Source organism: Branchiostoma belcheri, unplaced genomic scaffold (assembly GCF_001625305.1).
Source record: "Branchiostoma belcheri isolate BF01 breed outbred unplaced genomic scaffold, Haploidv18h27 scaffold80, whole genome shotgun sequence".
Lineage (NCBI taxonomy): Eukaryota > Metazoa > Chordata > Leptocardii > Amphioxiformes > Branchiostomatidae > Branchiostoma > Branchiostoma belcheri.
Genome location: NW_017804465.1, coordinates 537,796 through 556,649, shown reverse-complemented (window position 1 = coordinate 556,649; position 18,854 = coordinate 537,796). Strand labels below are relative to the sequence as shown.

Below are 18,854 nucleotides of genomic sequence, written 5' to 3'. Positions count from 1 at the left end.
CCCCATTAATGACATGGATGAATCCTATACAGATATACACTGACATATATCTGGGTGATACCACTACACAGATGGGGATGATGTGGAAGATTCAAGACTTTTGTGTCTTCAGAGGAGTAATACATTTTATGTTTCGAGGTCCCCTACTAATGAAATGGACAAGCCCTACGCCACACCAAACTGACAGAAATCTGGGTGGTACCACTACACAGATGGGGGTGCTGAGGGAGGTTTATTCGTCTTCGGAGGACTCAACAGGTTCGGAGTCGGAGTCGATGCTGTCAATGTCGTCATCTTCCGACTCCTCACTTGTTTCCTCGGCGACCGTCTCCCCCGTTAGAGCGATGCGTGCGTAGTCGTCTGTGTCGATGGACTTACAGAAGTGTATGGCATATCTGTGGAGAAAAAAACACAAGGATTAAGTAAATGCTAGTGCTTATTGTAGCCTACTTTAACATGATCTACATGTACATTGTGTATCTATGATTATAACACAAGGGATGAGTGTAAAGTGTTAACATACGTACATGTATGTTTGCGTGTTTGCGTGTGCGTATGTGTGTGTGTGTGTGTGTGTGTGTGTGTGTTTGTGTGTGTTTGTGTGTGTGTGCGTAAATCATACATACTTGAGTTTCTCCCTGAGCACAGGCTTGCAGGAGTATCTATCTTTATGTGTGTGTGTGTGTACATGTGTGTGTGTGTGTGTGTGTGTGTGTGTTTGTGTGTTTGTGTGTGTGTGCGTATGTGTGTGTGTGTATGTGTGTGTGTGTGTTATGTGTGTGTGTGCGTAAATCATACATACTTGAGTTTCTCCCTGAGCACAGGCTTGCAGGAGTATCTATCTTTATGTGTGTGTGTGTGTACATGTGTGTGTGTGTGTGTGCGTATGTGTGTGTGTGTATGTGTGTGTGCGTGTGTATGTGTGTGTATGTGTGTGTGTGCGTAAATCATACATACTTGAGTTTCTCCCTGAGCACAGGCTTGCAGGAGTATCTGGGCATCTTCAGTAGGAAGAAGCAGGTGTAGGACTCCGGCAGGAAGTGGTCAGGTGGGTTGTACTTATCTAGAACCTGGGGAAACATGGGGACAACTGCAGGTTAGCAAGGACCAGACCGCATGTAACTGTAACTAACAACAGCCAGGATTTGAACTCCTAACCTCTTAGTCCAGAAACACAGTCACTAACCCTGGACTATGCATGCTGCCTTTAAATATATCAATGCACGTTGATTTTGTAAACTGCAACAGAAACTAGTTCTGTACCTGAAGCACAAAGTCTCGGCCCCTGAAGTCGGCGATCGTTCTGGGCAGCCGTGTCCGTCCCCAGACGAAGCGTAGGAAGAGCGATCTCTCCTGGTTGGAGAACTCCTCCATGACCTCCCAGAACCACCTGACCAGCGGGGCGTTGGCGTCGATCCCCTTGTACGTCGCCACTGACTTCAGGTTGTACAGTGGAATGTCGGGGCTGCCACAAACCTACGCGTGCAACGAAACAAAACACTATCATAGCCTGAACTGTTTGTTGATCATATCTTAGCTTTAACTGTATTACAGGTAGCATTTTGATTACTTGTACATGTAGTTCCAAAGTACAGTAAAAAAGTTAGAACATAGCGTAGCAACTAGTACTTGTCCCAGTGACAGGTGTCTACCATGGTAACAGGTTGTCATGGTAACAGGTACTTACCATGGTCTCCAGCTCATAGCCTGTGAAGAGTGAGAGGAGGGGGACAGGGATGACTCTGGCCATGCCCTCCCTCACAGCCGCTACCTGCTGCTCAAACTCATGCAGTCTGAAAAAAAAAAGCCACATCTTCATCTAGTTTATCCTGCTAATGCTTGCAATAATTTGGATGGATGCTTACAGTATATACAAGTACAATGTACTGGGAAATTGTTCTTAACTTACATGTACCAGAAACTTCTGTTCTTACAACAAATACTATGAACTGTGGACCATAGCACATTCACATACATTGCATAAGGTGACCAGCGCCTCCAACTCAGTCCTGCCACTTGCTACATATTGTAACCCAACACCATAGGGTGTCTGCTACAGCACCAGTTACCATGGTGACAGCCGTTTAGTCCAAGTCATTGACCAGGTCCTTATTTGTTTGAAACAGAAGAAGAAGACAAAGAAACAAAGCCAAAACAATACGTTTACCTTCAAACATAGCTACCGGTACAGACAAGACAGACTGACCTGTAGTTGAGTGCCAGCCTGACGTACTCCTGCCTGTTCTCCGGCGTGATTTTGGAGTACTTTGGGCTCAGCTTCACCTCGTCTCCCGATGCGCTGGAGGTGCTGAAGGGCATGGGGGGGTTCTCAAACGCCTCGCTGTCCTTGTCCATGTCACGGATGTACATCAGACCTGGCGGGAAGGAAACAACATCTTTGTCTTTGTCTTCTGTACCCACTACAGATTCTTCTCAACTGTCCCATGGAGGTGCAAACAACAGATGACCAACTGTAGTGAGATGTAAGCTGTGATGCAGTTCGGTCAAAAACTATACTAAGTATTACAAGGGACAGTGCCAGGCAGCCAAAAGAGTGGAAGGCAGATGAAAAGGTGGGAGGACAACATGAAAGAATGGACAGGATTGAGCCTAACTGAAGCCATGCCAGCATCAGAAGACAAAGAGTTAGGTGGAGGAGAATGGTGGATTGACTTTCCACGGTGACACAAATTTAAAACGAATACTAGTAGGTCTTTTGAGGCAAAGAGCTACAAAACCCTTTTTCCATATTTGTCCTTACCTGGTACGTAGTCCTTATCTATCTCGGTCAGGTCTGTGACAGTGAGCGGCATCCCTGCCAGCTGTTTCCACACCGGCTCAGCCAGGTTCAGACTGAGAGGGCTGCCCGTACGGATGGCTATCCCCATCAGGATACCTGTATCATATACACATCTAATCAGGGCCAGTAACTTTCTCTTTAGTACCTAAACAATGTATTAAGGGGGTGTAAACAGTACTGTAACAGACTTTCAGACACATTTCATTCATTATTGAAGTCACATGACATCAGACTGTTATACAACTGCAGTAATTGGTCATTCTTCCTGAAGGCCATAGACAGACTAAATAAAATATGCAACTGAAAATTCAGACAAAAGCAGACTCTTACCCAGGAACCTGAACATGTTCATGTGTGTGGGTCCCTTGGCGTGCGGGTTGAGGATGAAGCAGTCTCGGTTGGCGCCGGACTCCTCGCGACCGTTGGGCGTGAGGCACATGAGGGGGGTGGAGCCGTTCTGCAGCTCATCACACATCTCTGCGATGGACTCGCTGTACCCGCCTCCGCAGTCATCCACACTCTCTCCTGGGGGAAGGAACATGGGAAAGAAGGATGATGGAACAGTCTAAACTGCCAAGAAGACCACTCAGGGGACAAAGAAATTAGCCCAGTTACTCATCTACACACAAATGTAGTGTGTGTAGATGTAGTGTGTTTGATCTACACATTACATCAAATGAGTTTAGACAGTAGGCAGAATGTAGGCAGGCACACAGAATATATAATTTCCAATCTTTCTGTCTCCCAATCTCTCTCCCTCAATACATGTATGTGGCCACAAGCACTTGGGGAGGAGGCCCAATCAGCCCCTGACAGTAAAAGATTGTGTAATACAAGCTATCAAACATGAACCAGATCACAAAAGACTCTACCTACCTATGAACTTGACCTTCCAGACCCTGTGGGGCAGCAGCAGACTGTCGGGCGTGAAGGACGCCATCTTGGAGCACATCTGTCCGAACACTGACTTGATCCCGTCTGGTCCTGCCAGCCCGCCTTTACTCCTCGAACGCTTCACCTGAAAACAACCACCACGTTATATTTTGTTTGACCCTGACCTCTTCTACCTCACCTCAATGAAAAGTGGCCAGCAGACTGATTTGAATCAATAAACAAAGGCTCAATTAAACTAGAAAGGTACATTTGCACAGCAGATAGATACCAGTTTCTTCACATGGTCCTGCCATGGTTTATTTTTACTTTAACACATTCATAAACATGGTGACCAGCCCCTCTAAATCTGTCCTGAAACTTGCTACATAATGTCACCCAACACCGAGGGTGTCTGTTACAGCACCAGTTACTATGGTGGCAGCAATCTGGTCCAGGTCATTGACCTTACTTGTTTGGAGAAAACGAAAAAACAAATAAAAAACAACATGTACAAACAGGGCTCCAAATTAAATTTTTGACCTAGGAGCACTGTGCTCCTAACCATAAAAAGTTAGGAGCACAGGCTAAAATCTAGGCGCACCAACAAAAAATATTGTATTGCAAAGGTGTTAATATATTAAAAACTAAGCTTACTAAGATCATATTTCCTTTAAAAAAAATTCTATCAGCATCCTTAATTTTGAAAAAATTGGGCATAGGTTCCCCGGATGACCCCTAACCGGGGGCCAACGGTGCTTCCACAAGTTCAACAAGTGAAAAATACATGATACAAAATGTACATGTATTTACTACCTGGAACTTGGAGCAATTATTCCCAAAGGTGTACCTGACATTGATATATTAAAAACTAAACCAAATCCTATTTCCCAAACAAATCACATATTGACACAGCTGAACAAATAAAAATGTGATCATGTCTATAAACTCCACTCAAAAACAATTTTTGAGAGACACTCGGGTCGCGATACTAAGCATGATAATCTTTAATATCTCATCTGATTCTCCCAATGTATAACTATTAGGGACTTCACAATCACAGCATCCAACCGCACTAACACAAGTAACCAATAAATTCGGAAAATTTCTCAATAATGTTTGGAAATTAACCTTATAAAAATATAAGTGAATTTTTATTTCAGTTGTAGCCGAAAAAAATGTTTTCATGCGTTTAAAGTTTCGTTTTAGCACCTTGTAATATGTACTTAGTACATGTATCTTGTACATTTGGATGCTATCTTGACCTTTGACCACTGTTGTTGTGAAACACCGTCGGCCATTTTGTCAGTCTCGCCGTAGATTTTCGAGCCGTTTTTTCGAGCAAATTTCAACGGTTTTAAACATTTTACGGCCTCAAAAACTCATATAACGAGGAAAGCAAGTTGTAATTGTTATTTTCATGCGTAACATTTCTTCTGGGGATGGATTATTTTTCCGCCGAGCTGCCGAAAACTAGCGTCATGCCGCGACCATGTGGTCGGGCGCGGCCGGCCGGCGGGAGTATCGGTGAGCTTTCACGATGTAAACAAAGACATTCGGAGTTGTTCACATGAAAATTTTGCTGTGAAACGCCAGTGGGGTGTCAGATTTTCTACCAATGACAGCGTTTTCTTTGCGGCGTCATGGCGAGATCGACAATTCATCGTCAATTCACAAGATTGTGCCGACAATGGAATGAATAGGATAAAATTTTTATTGGCGCACCGTGCGACCGTGATTTCAAATGTAGTCGCACCGTCAAAATTTTGGGCGCATATGCGACCAAATCAGTCGCAGTCACGAGCCCTGACAAAACAAACAAACAACCATACCTGTATTCTGTTTAGTTCTATGACGGGTCCGTGCTGCCGGTCCCTCACCATGGTGGCCTGTACCACCTTCCTGAAGGCCGCCTCCTTCCCGGACGACACCAGGACCCCCCGCAGGGTGTCCAGCCCCACCAGCGGCTTGCTGCCGTTCTCATCCGCCAGCCGCCCCCTCAGGAGGTCAAACATGGGGATGGAGGGGCAGAACAGGTCCGAGAAGTGGTGCAGGAGAACCAGGCGGTTGCGTAGGACAGGCATGGTGATGTTCTGCAGGTGGTTGTACTCCATAGGGACCTGGACCGGTAGTTTACCGGCGTTCACCGGCTTGGACGTGGACCAGGCAAGGCTGTGGGCAGAGCCACAGGCCACTCTGTTGATCTTTTTCCCTGAATGAAAAATGAAAAATTTTGCAATCACAGTCGTCTTCTTTAAAACGTTAGAAAAATCCAGGAAAAATCCAAGAGATTTGTGGATGAAGTTTGAAAAGTTAGAAGAATGCTGCAACTTAGATTACTTGCAGGTACACATGTGTACATTGTACATGTATGATGACCAGCCCCTTCAACACTTGTTACATAATGTAATCCAGCACCACTTGCCATTGTGACGTACGTCTGGTCCAGGTCATTGAGCTCAAGTGTTTGGAGAAGAAGAAACAGAGCAAAAGTAATGTATGTTTTTCTGTTGCAAAGCATACCAGGTAATGAATTTACAGTACACGTACCTTGGAGTGCAGCCACTAGCCTGGGTCGGGGGATGGCGTTTGTGGTCCCGTCTCCCAGCTGTCCTTCATCATTGTCTCCCCAGGTGAACACCTCACCTGTGGATAATACAGGTAAAACACCTGGTCAGAACACATGTACAGGTAGGTCTACTACGTACTGTACGGTCTTCTAAATCTTTGTGGGTTATCTTTGAAGATTGTAATACTGTCATGACTTAATACTGCTTCTCTTCCAATTCATATCATCATACTTTTGAAATACCAGTCTCTCTACAGCAATAGCTTGTGTTTCCCTTGTACTTTCCACCAACTTACAGGTAGTTCAGTGCCCTGAAGTGGACTTTTGGCCTTGCATGGAGCAAACGTGTTAGAAAATATACCCTAATATGATAAATATAAGAGTGTATATAGAGAAGGAAAATGTAATAATTGAAAATAAATGCCATTCCCTACCTTGGTCTTCTTGAAATAAATGTCAGACATAATTTGAGAAAAAGAGAAACAAATAAAATTGCAAAGGCTCCCAGCCAGACACAACATAATATAGATTATGATATTGATAGATATAGATTGCATGTGTGTGCACAGTGCATGTATTGTGATATAGGTAATATTACTATTTAGAAGAACATGTGAATCAAAATACAACTGCACAGGAAGAGTCAGACACGTGTATGGCCCCAACTTTGTCCTCTTTTTACCTCAGCAATAACTGAAATGACTTAAAATGAATGGACATGGACCATATGCCCTGTGGCAATAGTCTCCACCAGACTTCTTTGCGGGGTGAATAAATCGTAGAAATCGGCCTAAAAAGAGTATTAATTGGCCAGAGAAGGAAGCCGGCCAGAGAAGCTCCATTCGGCGGGACTGGCTTTAGAAATAGGTTGCACCAAACAAAATGTGGTTGTGCAGCACCACTAGGTAACCTTCATTTTTTAGTGTTTGTTCCTCCTTCTCCTGTCATTCTCCCTACCTTGGTCTGTGCAGGCCACACAGTGCAGTGAGCCTGTAGCGATGCTGATGACATTTTTCCCCTGTAGTGCCGCTACCTTACGTGGTCTCCTCACATGGTCATCTGAACCGTGACCCAGGCGATGGTAGTCTCCCTTACCCCTGAAGTCAAACAGAATTGCCAACAATGTTTTAAAAATTTTACCTCATATATGATTTGTTTATCATGTTTCCTAGGCCATAATATACATAGGGAAAAAGGAATAAGTTTCACAAAGTTTCTTACAGTTCAAAAGTTGATTTCTAAAGGAAGGTCCAATCTAGCACGTCAGCAGGGCTATTGCGCCTGAGCAAAACCGTTATGTATTGTGCATAGCAGAATTTCTGTATTCATGTATTTGAGAATGACATCCTGTCTACAGTTTTCAAATGTTGTGTCCGAAAAGATACATCTGCAACAGGCAAAATTCTAATGCAATGTTGACCAAACATCCAAAGAAAACCACAAAAAATCCAGGATTCACGCAGGTGCAGTACATTCTGCCGACATGCAGTCCAAACTTAAGTTTCAAAGGAAGCACAACCGGCTCTTCCTGCCCTCACCATGTGTAGACACATCCAGACTTGGTGAGCGCCACAGAGAACTGCGACCCACACTCCACCTTGACCACGCCTTGACCAATCAGAGCCTCCACCTTCTGCGGAATCTTGCACCCGTCGCTGCCGCCCCTTCCCAGCTTGCCGTAGTCCCCGTCCCCCCACGACCAGACACAGTCGTCGTCCGTGATGCACAGCGTCTGGGCGTCCCCGCTGCCACACGCCACGTCAACAACTCGAACACCTTTCAGTGCTTCAACCTGGGACACGCAACAAATCATCATGAGAATGGCTTGAGTTATTGCCATGGTATTTGAAACAGAATGATGTCTCTCCTTGGTGCTGAAAACATTTCTGTTTGTCCTGACAATAGTACTAGTATTTGTATTAGTCCTTACCAGTTTTGGTTTCATCTGGTCCTCACTGTCTCCATGGCCCAGCCTGCCGTACCGGCCCTTCCCCCAGGTGAACAGCTCCCCTGTGGAGGTGATACAGGCACTGTGCGCACCCCCCGCGGCGATGTCCACCACTTCCTTCCCACGCAGCGACTCAATGACACGAGGACGGTCACAGGAGCTGGGGATGGAATAGTGGTATAGTCAAAATGGGGATTTTATGGTGCTGCATGTATGTAGAAAACAATGATGCCTGTCCTTGGTGCTGAAAACATTATCATTGTCCTCACACCGCATCTTATTCACTGCCACCCATTTCTAGCCTTGAAAGGTACAAGTTATGGATGAACACATGGATCAAAGAAACAAAAGTTTTTGCCCACGTGTGTAAATGGTATCTTACTTCCTGTTGCCATGGCCCAGCTTGCCATCCTCAGCCTCCCCCCAGGAGAAGACCTCTCCCTCGGAGGACAGGGCCAGGCAGTGCTTCCCTCCTGAGTTTACGGCCACCTTCTTGATGTGGACGTGTTGTATGGACTCCAGCAGTGTAGGGCTGGATACAGACTCTGTCCCACCGATTCCCAGTCTCCCTCCTGCTCCATACCCGGTGGCATACACCTGTGGGGAAAATGGAAGTGTTTTTTGATCCTCTGCAAACTGCTATACCATCTTACAACTGTACTATAATAAATTTGTGCAATTTATTCATTTGAGGCTGACTGAAAGAGAGAGAAACATCATACATCTATGAGTACAACAAACACACATTGTTTAATGAGTACAGTGGACAACATCTTGAGTGCACTGTTCAAAGAATGACCAGTGGATGTCCACACTTTCCAGTGATGTAGATGACTGACAACAGTTGGGATCGAAACTATGTTTATGATTTGTTTCATTTGTCTGTTTGTAGGTACATATACATTGCATATAGTTACTGTACTTCTGTTGTGTCAATGAAGGCTATGTTCAAGACCAAAGTCCTGTCGTTATGACCACTTGCCTTTCCATCAGCAGTTACAGCAAACAGTGTCTGCTCTCCACCAATCAGCTGTACCGGTCTCAGGGCCGCCAGGGCGTCGCAGGGGGTGGGCAGCTTGACCTTCGCCCCCTCGACCCCTCCCAGCTGCCCCCTGTGGTTGTGACCCCAGCCCCAGATCTGACCACTGCCGCCCCAGGACAGCGTCCAGTCGTCCGGACGGCGGCTCAGCCATTGGAGCAGCTGCTCGTCATGCTCCTGGTGGAACACCTGGTCGGCATGGCAACAATACAGATGTTGGGATATTATGGAAACAGACTTTCTAACAAACTTTCAAGTACACCTGGTTAACAAGGTGATAACAATGATGTTAGAGTATTATGGAAACAGATGGAGAAGAGAAATTTTGTAGAGTGGGGTCCTTCCCGGTGTGAGTGGTTCAAACCTTCTAGTCTAACAGTCTGGTTCCAGGGTCGACATCTTGAAGAAGTGATAGTCATCCGTTATGCCAATCCTTCCACAAATGTGGTTAACAGGTGTAAGGGAATCTACATATAGAACTGACCTGATTGTCCTCGTGCTCTCTGGACAGGTCGTTGACCTCCCCATCCCCACTGATTTCTTTGACTTTCTTCATCACCTCATCAAGGAATGGCTGAAGGAGAAAAAGATGATCAGCAAGATCAAGGCATCCAATTAAAATTTCAGATTGGCAAAACAAAAATATTCTGGACGTGTAAAAACTGTCTGATATTGACATTCACTACCATTTCTTGGCACATTTTTGTCATTATTCCATACTCAAAGCATTTGAAATAGCAAATTTACAAGAAGTCCCTTTTGTGATACATAATCCACCAATAAATACAAAATGTAGCTAGAACCAGCCTATGATATGAAACAAGCAACCATTTTTCATCAGCGATATCACATTTCTTCCTCACAGACATCAGTATGCTATGGGATAGGGTCCATAGTCTGGTTTCACACAGCCTGTACTTACTGTGCAAAACTGGTGTGATAAGCCTAAAGGCTGTTTACGTGAAACAAACAATCAAAAACAATAAAACAACATTGAAAAATATCGGTAATAAATTGTCCGCCAGACCTGTGGGAAGGTGTCCCTTCTCTCCAAGGCTTGAGCGACCCTTGAGGCGATACAGTACCGCCTGAACCACGCCCACTTGTGTGTCTCTGAGCAGCACGGCAGGGAGTCCAGCCCCAGCTCACAGGCAAGCGCTACCAGCTCCTGGGGTGGAAACATTTCTCATCAGTTTTTCAGTTAAAGACTAAAAAACGTGGTTAAGCCTTTCATTTACTCGACTTGTACTACTTTATACTTGTATTGTAGAGACGCATCCTGTCAATTTATATTTCTGCAAGGTTTAATAATGATTTTTTACCTCCAGGGAAGGAGATACCCAATTGTGGTGAGAGGAGGAACTCCAGTAAGGAGCTCTGAGGAAGGTGTCTGATAGACACCGAAAAATAAACGAGGTAAGAGGTCAAAAGAAAATCTAAATATCCAAGATACCTTTCTGCAGGAAGGTATTGTTTGGATTTGCATTTGTGTGTTTGCACCTGTAATTCACTGAGGGTTTGACAGATTTGTTTGATCAATTAGATTCAGATTCTTCACATTTTCATTGTATATTGTGGTTACTTTAATTTTGTCCGCAGACAAGACATTAGAACATACAAAGCAGAACATGTCACTGAAAACATTCGACTGAAAGGATCCAAAGTGTCTCTTATAGGCAAAGAAAGTTGAAACAAAGCCCTGACCATGAAGAAGGAGCTGTGCAGAAGGTGTTTTCCTCCTCTGACGATGGGATCTTCATACTCATACTGTCTCAACAGCATCTCAGGCAGGCCCTTCACTAGGCTGGCCAGGGTCCCTGTGTTCGACTGCAAAAAATAATCAAGGAATTACAAATGTAGGTCAACAAAATGTACAGCTTTCAAAAGTAGTTTGTTATGCTAGACCATGTGAAGGTAAACATTATGCATATGCTAAATGTTACCTTAAGTTTCTAGTTCTTACCCAAAGACATATGGTGACCAGCCCTCCAACTCTGTCCTGCCACTTGCTACATAATATAATCCAACACCAGAGCATCTGCTACAGCATCAGTTACCATAATATGGTGACGGCCGTCTGGTTCAGGTCAATGACCTTATTTGTTTGGACTGGAAAAGAGGAAAATCTAGAGGAAAAAGAAGAAACAGAACAAAAACATGAATACTGACCCTGGATTGTTCCTCATCCCCATCTCCTAACAAGGCATCCACGTTCAGTACCGGACCCATCCCTGACCGCAGGAGTTTTCTCAGCCGCTGCAGTGCCCACATTCTCTGGCTGGCCACTGGAAAAGATCAGAACAAAAAGTGGTGAATTTCCAATTATAGATTAAACATTCTCTGCACGTTTTGACTGACAATCATTCAGCCATGTCTGACAGTGACATCTAGAGCTCTATAATGCCATACAGCATCCTTGAAGTGCAGATGATTAAAGGACAAAATTATTTGTAGCCGTGCATAAGAGAAACATAAAGGTTTCATCATATAATCATGCATTTGAGCATTTAGGGCATAGTCTGTGAAGTTTTGTGTATGTTCCTGTACTTGTATAATGATAGTTATATGTAATACACTGTATGTATGAACATACTTAATTGTAATGGAATATTTTCCAGGGCCTTACTATAAAGCAGTGCTATGACTCTGAGATGGGCCGCCCTGGGTTAATAAAACAGAAACAAACAAACAAATTTGTGAGCAGTACCTAGACAGCTGAGCTGTGCGCAGGCAGCGAGTGCCGCGGCCAGCCGAGGCACGATACTGCGGACACAGTTGGCGTCCAGCCGGAAGTCCAGCAGGCAGGTGACCAGGTCGATGGACGGTCGGGACAGGACTGACCTGTCTGATAGTAGGTCCTGTGGGGGTGAGAAATTATTAGCTTGGCTATTATAGCTACCAAGCCTAATTTAGCTGACAGTTTTTTGTCCTCTCTGCAATTAATTGGGAATTCACGACACTGCAAATATGGGTTTCTAATGTATTCCTACTGTATTGCAAATTTGTCTCAACTAACAATGTAAAACACTGAAAAACTTTCCCCTTCTACCATGCAATTAACTCCCTGCAAAAGTACATGAATTTACAGTACTCTACGAGCACACTTCTGTCAAACATTCTTTTTGGAAGTAACATGTTCACAGTTTATCATACCTTAGGTGCAGCAGCTGGCATGATGGGGAAGACAGTGAACCTCCAGCCCCAGCCGTTCACAGAACCATCGCTGGTGAACTTCCACTTCAGCTCATCTCCCGCGATTCTCAGCTCAGACGACCAGTCACTCCACTCTCGACCTGGGCAACGAATCAAGGATTGAAAATTAGCTGCAAATTTAAAGCATATCTAAAGGTATCCCTGATCCATACTATTGATCCATCTGCTACTCTAAAAAAGACTGTTGTTAAACCTTCATTCAAAAATCACTGAGACTTTCATTTTTATCTGTGCCTACCCAAGTTATTTTGTTATATAAGTGACCGTATGGAGTTCTGAAGCATAGGGGTACACATGCACGGATAGATTAAGATCTTTCTGTTCTTGAAACCTACCTGATCTAACAGACACCACCCTGTTGGCTCCATCCATGATGGTGAGTGGGTCATGTCTTCTCTCTGTGGAGCACTGACGGTCAAACTCTACACGCAAGGCCTCCGCACCTAGATACAAACCACATAACATTTTAAAAAAATAGTTTTTCACACCCTAGGCCTATCACTTCAATACTGTAAATGTAACCAATCCAAGAAGCAAGAAATAAAATTGGTGTGGCCTAAAGGACAACAGCATACCTTTTCCCCGAACAAATTTCGAGCTCTGGACTGTAAGAGCTCCAGCTATTAAACCTGTACCCACCTGCAATCCTGACGTGCCCACTGATAGAAGTATCGTCTCCGTACGGATGTGGACTCTCCTGCACCACAGGCTGCATGGCATTACGGTTAGCCTCCGTGTCGGACGCAACATCCTCCAGCTCTGTCACACACAGCTCCAGCAACATCTCCGCAACCTAAGGTGACAAGGTAGTCTCGTGGTTAAAGTTGTTGACTCAGAATCTGAAGGTTCTGGGTTCGAATCCCTGACAGGCCCCAGGGTTGAGCCCCTGGGAAAGGCACTTAAGACTTACACTGTACATGTATTTCCTCATTTGACTCAGATGAAAATGACTAGTAGCTTCAGTTAGGGATGTTCTCTATGAATGTTAAAAAAAAACAGACCTTGAGCACATTCAAGATCCCACAACACTTATCCTTTCTTGTGTCACTGATTCAAACTTTGTAAGTGGTTCAAACATTACTACAGTCCAGTCTTAAGCAGCTTGTACAGTACTTACAGTACAAAACTGGTGTGTTACACCTGAAAGGTGGTTTCCCAGTTATATGAAACAAACAAACAAACCTGGAGAGTCACAAACACTTGGTACACATGTTGGAGTAAAAATCTAGCCTACCTGTGGGTTGAACTTGCCCATAGCTGTGAGCACAGCGGAGATGGCTTCCTTCCCAGACTCCCCTGCTCGCCCTGCCACCGCCAGCTTCAGCAGGTCCACCAGAACCCGGGCGTCGTCAGCGCTCAGCTTCCCCGTGAACTCATCCAGGTCTGCCACGGGAGGGGCCGGGTCCTGGTCTGAACCACTCGTCACCTAGGAAACAACCATCAACAATACAGGTTACAGTCAGAACTGCAGACAAGACCACTCAGAGGACTGATAAAGTCTGGTTCCCCAGCTAAAGATGTTCCCCCCTGATAAAAATCACACTCAGTATGTAAACCTTGCGTATTTTTTCCACATACATGTATGTTAAGACCAGTCATTGAACAGTTCAATTTCTACTGGGCTATTCAAAGAGATACTGGTACTTTTAAAGATCACTGCTCAAAATCCAAGACTGTTGGTTCTTTGTTACATAGACAGCATCTAATGAGAAACACAATAACAACAACATACATGTACATACATTGTAAAACACTAAGATTTATTAATAGAAATCAATGTTAACTCTTGTTTACCTCCTCTGTGGATGTAATGGCCTCTGCCACATATGCAGAAGCACTGAGAGCTGGGATGCTACCACTTCCAGACAGATGGGGGTGCCTGGGCTCCTCCTTGGATATGCTGATGTCAATGTCTTCCACAGACACTTCCTGGTCCTTCTCTGGCTTGGTTTCTTCCAGACTCTCGGGCTGTTCCTGGGAGTTGTCTTTAACTGCGTAAGACTCCGGTACGGCCAAGGCACTCACCTGGGCCTCCCTGTGGTTAAACGTATCCACGTGAAATTATGTGAGAAAGCGTAACAGCAAATTGAGATTCTATTGTGTATTCTATATATGCAACACTGTATGTATGCGTGCATTTGATAAAGAAATATTGGTGCAAATCTTTATCCTTCATTTTTTGTGTGTGTACATGTGCCTGTGTGTGAGTGCAATGAAAAAAACTGTGTTAACTGAATTTTCCTTTGCTTTTATCAAACTTTTTCAGAACATACATGTACTTGAATGTATTTATTAAATTTTCCATTTTGACAGTTGTACATTGTATATTCCGTCAATGTTGCATCAGAATTTTACCCGTTGCAGATGATAACGTTTCCGACACAACATTTGAAAGCTGTAGATGGGATGTCATCTTAAAACAGGCGAATATGACCTAAAACGACTGCCAAAGTGCAATGCATGATACATTATGGGTTTCAAGGAGGTGCAGTATGTTCTGCAGACGTGCTACCTTGCGTAGATGATCTGCAGGGCAGACAGGATGTGTCCCAGAGCCTGTTGTTTAGCCACGTTGGTGTCCAGGGAGAGGACAATCCTGGCAAGGGAGGGGCGGTGAGGTTTGGACGGCAGCTGGGTGGTGGAACTGGCTCCCATATTGTCTGTCTCAGGCTCCACACCTGCAGCAACAAAATTAATGTTCCATCAATAAAACTCCTAAAATTCTTAGTTTCAATTTTAGGTCAAGTTTGTCAGGTTTTCTCATGATACAGAAGAAAAGCGTGCATTCTGTCAGAACTGTGTTTCTTACTAAAATAGATCTGATGCCTGATGAAGAAGAAAAAGAGCAAGAAATCATGAAACAAGGCTAATGTTTCTGGATGAAAATAATCAGAATGCTGAACTGTCACAAATGCAAGGATCACTTATGGGTTACTTGTCCATATTAGTCAGCCTAGAAGAGAACAATGAGATCCACCCTGTCACACCCTGTTAACCCCAAATGTCATGATCTTAACCCCAAATGAAGTTGGTAGTGTGTCCATAGGGGCAATTGTTCTACAATACAGGGGATGCTGTAGAATATGCTTGACAGTTCTAAACCACAAGTTTCTGGGCAGAACTAACCGAGAGCCGATGCCCCCAGGGGGTCTCTGGACATGGTGAACAGCACGGGCTCGTGTCTGGACGGCACCGTGGAGTCCGTGGTCGTCCAGGCAACGCTGTGAGATGACCCGCAGGCCACCCGGGTGACCTTGACCCCCTCCAGCCCCTGCACCAGGGACGGGCGTCGGTTCACGGTGGTGGTGCCGTTACCCTGCTGGCCGTGGTCATTATCTCCCCACGCAAAAACCTGCAGCACAGATCAACATGTTAGCTGGAAGGGTTATGGAAGGAAAATTTACTCTACATCAATGAAGGTAATGAGATACACAGTCACTGATGAATAGTAGTGGATGCTACTAGAAACAGTTTTCAATATCTGTCCAGTTGCTTAGTAACTGTTTTTGAAAATTTCCTTTATCTTTCCTTTCAAAAGATGCTAGTATAAAATGTTGTATCAGACATTTTTAAGTTGCTTCCTTCAGTGTCAAGATCTTTGGTTGCATATCACATTTAGGGGCTGGCAAAAATTAGGCTAAAGCAGTGAAAAGTCTAGTCATATTAGAATACTACACCCTTAGCACAATGAAATAGACGTCTGGCTATTAATTCTCCATAGGTTACAGGAATAATCACTAGACAGATGGTTAATGGAATACCAAAACAACCACCTGGCCTTGGTTCAAAGCAATATTCTTGGGGGCAGTTTTGATGTTAGATTTACCTGTCCTGTGTCAGTGACAGCCAGACAGTGCAGAGCTCCCACTGCCACATGGATCACCTTCTTCCCTCTCAGCCCCTCCACAATCTGGGGTTTCCTCACATGGGCATCACTGCCATGGCCCAGCCTGAAGTAGTCTCCTTTTCCCCTGAACACAAACAAGAAATACTTTCAAAAAAGCTCTCCGTGGGTCAAGATAGAAATAGCTGGTTGCTACTCTTAGATACATCTATTGTACAGATCTTATGAGCATGTCGGCAGAACGTACTGTGCCTGGATGCGCACTTTCATACAACGTCTCGTGTAAAGTCATATTCAAGTATTCAAGGATGACATTTCGTCTTTAGATTTCGAATATTGCGTTGGAAAAGATATCCTCTGCAACAGGAAAAATTCAGATGCAACTTTGGAAAATAAACATCCCACTAAAATAGTGAAAAACCCAGGTTTCGTGCAGGTGTAGTATGCTCTACCGACATTCATTCCATCACCAATACCCAGCTCTGGTTAGCTTGTGTACCCACCATGTCCAGACCTGGCCAGCCTTGGTGAGGGCCAGTGAGAACTGTGCCCCACACTCGATCTGGATGACCCCCTGACCCCCCAGCCGCTCCACGGGGTGGGGCTGGTTGCAGCCCTCGCTGCCGCCGCGCCCCAGCTTCCCGAAGTCTCCGTCTCCCCAGGAGTACACGTTCCCCTCGTCCGTCAGGGCCAGGGTCTGGGCGTCACGACTGCCACACGCCACCTGGATAACTCTCTGGCCGGCTAATGATTTTACCTGCAGGGAAAAAGGACATTAGCTCAGCAAAACAACAAGTAAATCCCCAGTCATGTATATTGTATGATGCACCTATGATGAAAGGTTTTTCGCCACGATTGTGCCAGATATCGTAGGTTTGCAAATCAAAAAAGAAAGCTCCTACAGAACATGAAAGGAACCCATAATTGGTAACTTCTGTCCAGCCAATGTTTCTACATAAGAGTAGAAAGGGAGGTAGAAAGACTGAATGTTCTCCAAAGACATGAGAGATGACAACAATTCCTTTGAGACAGTCTTTCATGCTCATGTTTTCTTTCTTGTTTGTTACCTATTTAGGCCTGAGCTGTGTTGTGTTGTACTCCTCCAGCCCCCAGGTGTACAGCTCTCTGTTGTTTGTTTGTTTGTTTGTTTACCTGTTTAGGCCTGAGCTGTGTGGTGTTGTCCCCATGGCCCAGCCTCCCGTACTCCCCCAGCCCCCAGAGGTACAGCTCTCCATTGTTTGTTTGTTTGTTTGTTTGTTTACCTGTTTAGGTCTGAGCTGTGTGGTGTTGTCCCCATGGCCCAGCCTCCCGTACTCCCCCAGCCCCCAGGTGTACAGCTCTCCGTTGTTTGTTTGTTTGTTTGTTTACCTGTTTAGGCCTGAGCTGTGTGGTGTTGTCCCCATGGCCCAGCCTCCCGTACTCCCCCAGCCCCCAGGTGTACAGCTCTCCGTTGGAGGTTACTGCTGCGCTGTGAGAACTCCCGCAGGCGATGTCTCGCACACGCTTGGACTTCAGAGCCTCAATCAGTCTGGGCTTGTCACAGTTCCTGTCGGAGAAATAGCATTACATCCATCAGCTAATCAATCCATTGATCAATCAATATCTGATACATAGATATTATTCCTTCCTGTAACTGTAACACTCCTATATAATGTAAGTGATGTCAAGTCTTACTACTGCAAAGTTAAGTAGTATCCATTCAGCCTTTCAGCCACAAAATGGAATGTACTGCACAACCAATTATTACACTGAGCCTCATGGTACCAGTTGGAGAGATGATTGATAGATTGACAATCAATCAACACTTTTAAAATCTGACTAAGTTAGAAGCAAATTAGAAGCTTAATTATGCAAAAAAGAAAATATGTGACATTTGTGTACTCACATCCGGCTGAAGTGTCCCAGTTTGCCGTCGTCTCCTTCCCCCCAGGAGAAGACCTTCCCGTCCACGGTCAGAGCCATCGCATGTCGTCCACCTGGAACAGATTGAACATCATTCACAAACAGTCTTGTCCTTAGTGCTGAACACCTTCAACACTCAAGCAAACATGACTGTCCCTGGTGTTGAATACCTCCCACACACAGACAAACCAGTCCTTGGTGCTGAACACCATCCACACACAAGAAAACACACCTGTCCTTGGTGCTTAACACCATTTACGCACAAACATATACCTGTCCATGGTGCTGGACACCATCCACACATAAGAAAACACACCTGTCCTTGGTGCTGAATGCCATCAACACATAAGAAAACACACATGACCTTGGTGCTGAACACCATCCACACATAAGAAAACACACCTGTCCATGGTGCTGAACACCATCCACACATAAGAAAACACACCTGTCCTTGGTGCTGAATGCCATCAACACATAAGAAAACACACCTGACCTTGGTGCTGAACACCATCCACACACAGAAATATAGTCCTATCCTTGGTGCTGAATACTATCCACACACAGGCAAACAGTCCTGTCCTTGGTGCTGAACACCATCCATACACAAACATACCTGTCCTCGGTGCTGAACATCATCCAACCAAAAACAAACACATGTACACAAACGCC

General features: G+C 44.8%; 1 protein-coding gene across 1 annotated transcript in view; it reads right to left on the bottom strand.

Moving 5' to 3' along the window:
- Nucleotides 1-6: 6 nt before the first annotated feature.
- Nucleotides 7-18,854, bottom strand: part of LOC109486498 (E3 ubiquitin-protein ligase HERC2-like) — a 69,908-nt gene continuing 51,060 nt past the window's right edge. The window contains 31 exon segments of the mRNA XM_019790335.1: nt 7-395; nt 958-1,070; nt 1,264-1,476; nt 1,688-1,793; nt 2,207-2,375; nt 2,762-2,896; nt 3,131-3,325; nt 3,677-3,818; nt 5,503-5,882; nt 6,221-6,316; nt 7,197-7,336; nt 7,778-8,031; nt 8,170-8,347; nt 8,570-8,784; nt 9,170-9,415; nt 9,711-9,800; nt 10,254-10,394; nt 10,931-11,053; nt 11,396-11,511; nt 11,934-12,084; nt 12,380-12,519; nt 12,775-12,882; nt 13,079-13,232; nt 13,674-13,865; nt 14,234-14,474; nt 14,952-15,117; nt 15,566-15,791; nt 16,266-16,410; nt 16,787-17,040; nt 17,652-17,829; nt 18,169-18,259. Coding sequence (XP_019645894.1) covers nt 233-395; nt 958-1,070; nt 1,264-1,476; nt 1,688-1,793; nt 2,207-2,375; nt 2,762-2,896; nt 3,131-3,325; nt 3,677-3,818; nt 5,503-5,882; nt 6,221-6,316; nt 7,197-7,336; nt 7,778-8,031; nt 8,170-8,347; nt 8,570-8,784; nt 9,170-9,415; nt 9,711-9,800; nt 10,254-10,394; nt 10,931-11,053; nt 11,396-11,511; nt 11,934-12,084; nt 12,380-12,519; nt 12,775-12,882; nt 13,079-13,232; nt 13,674-13,865; nt 14,234-14,474; nt 14,952-15,117; nt 15,566-15,791; nt 16,266-16,410; nt 16,787-17,040; nt 17,652-17,829; nt 18,169-18,259 — 5,261 coding nt within the window. The 3' untranslated portion in view covers nt 7-232.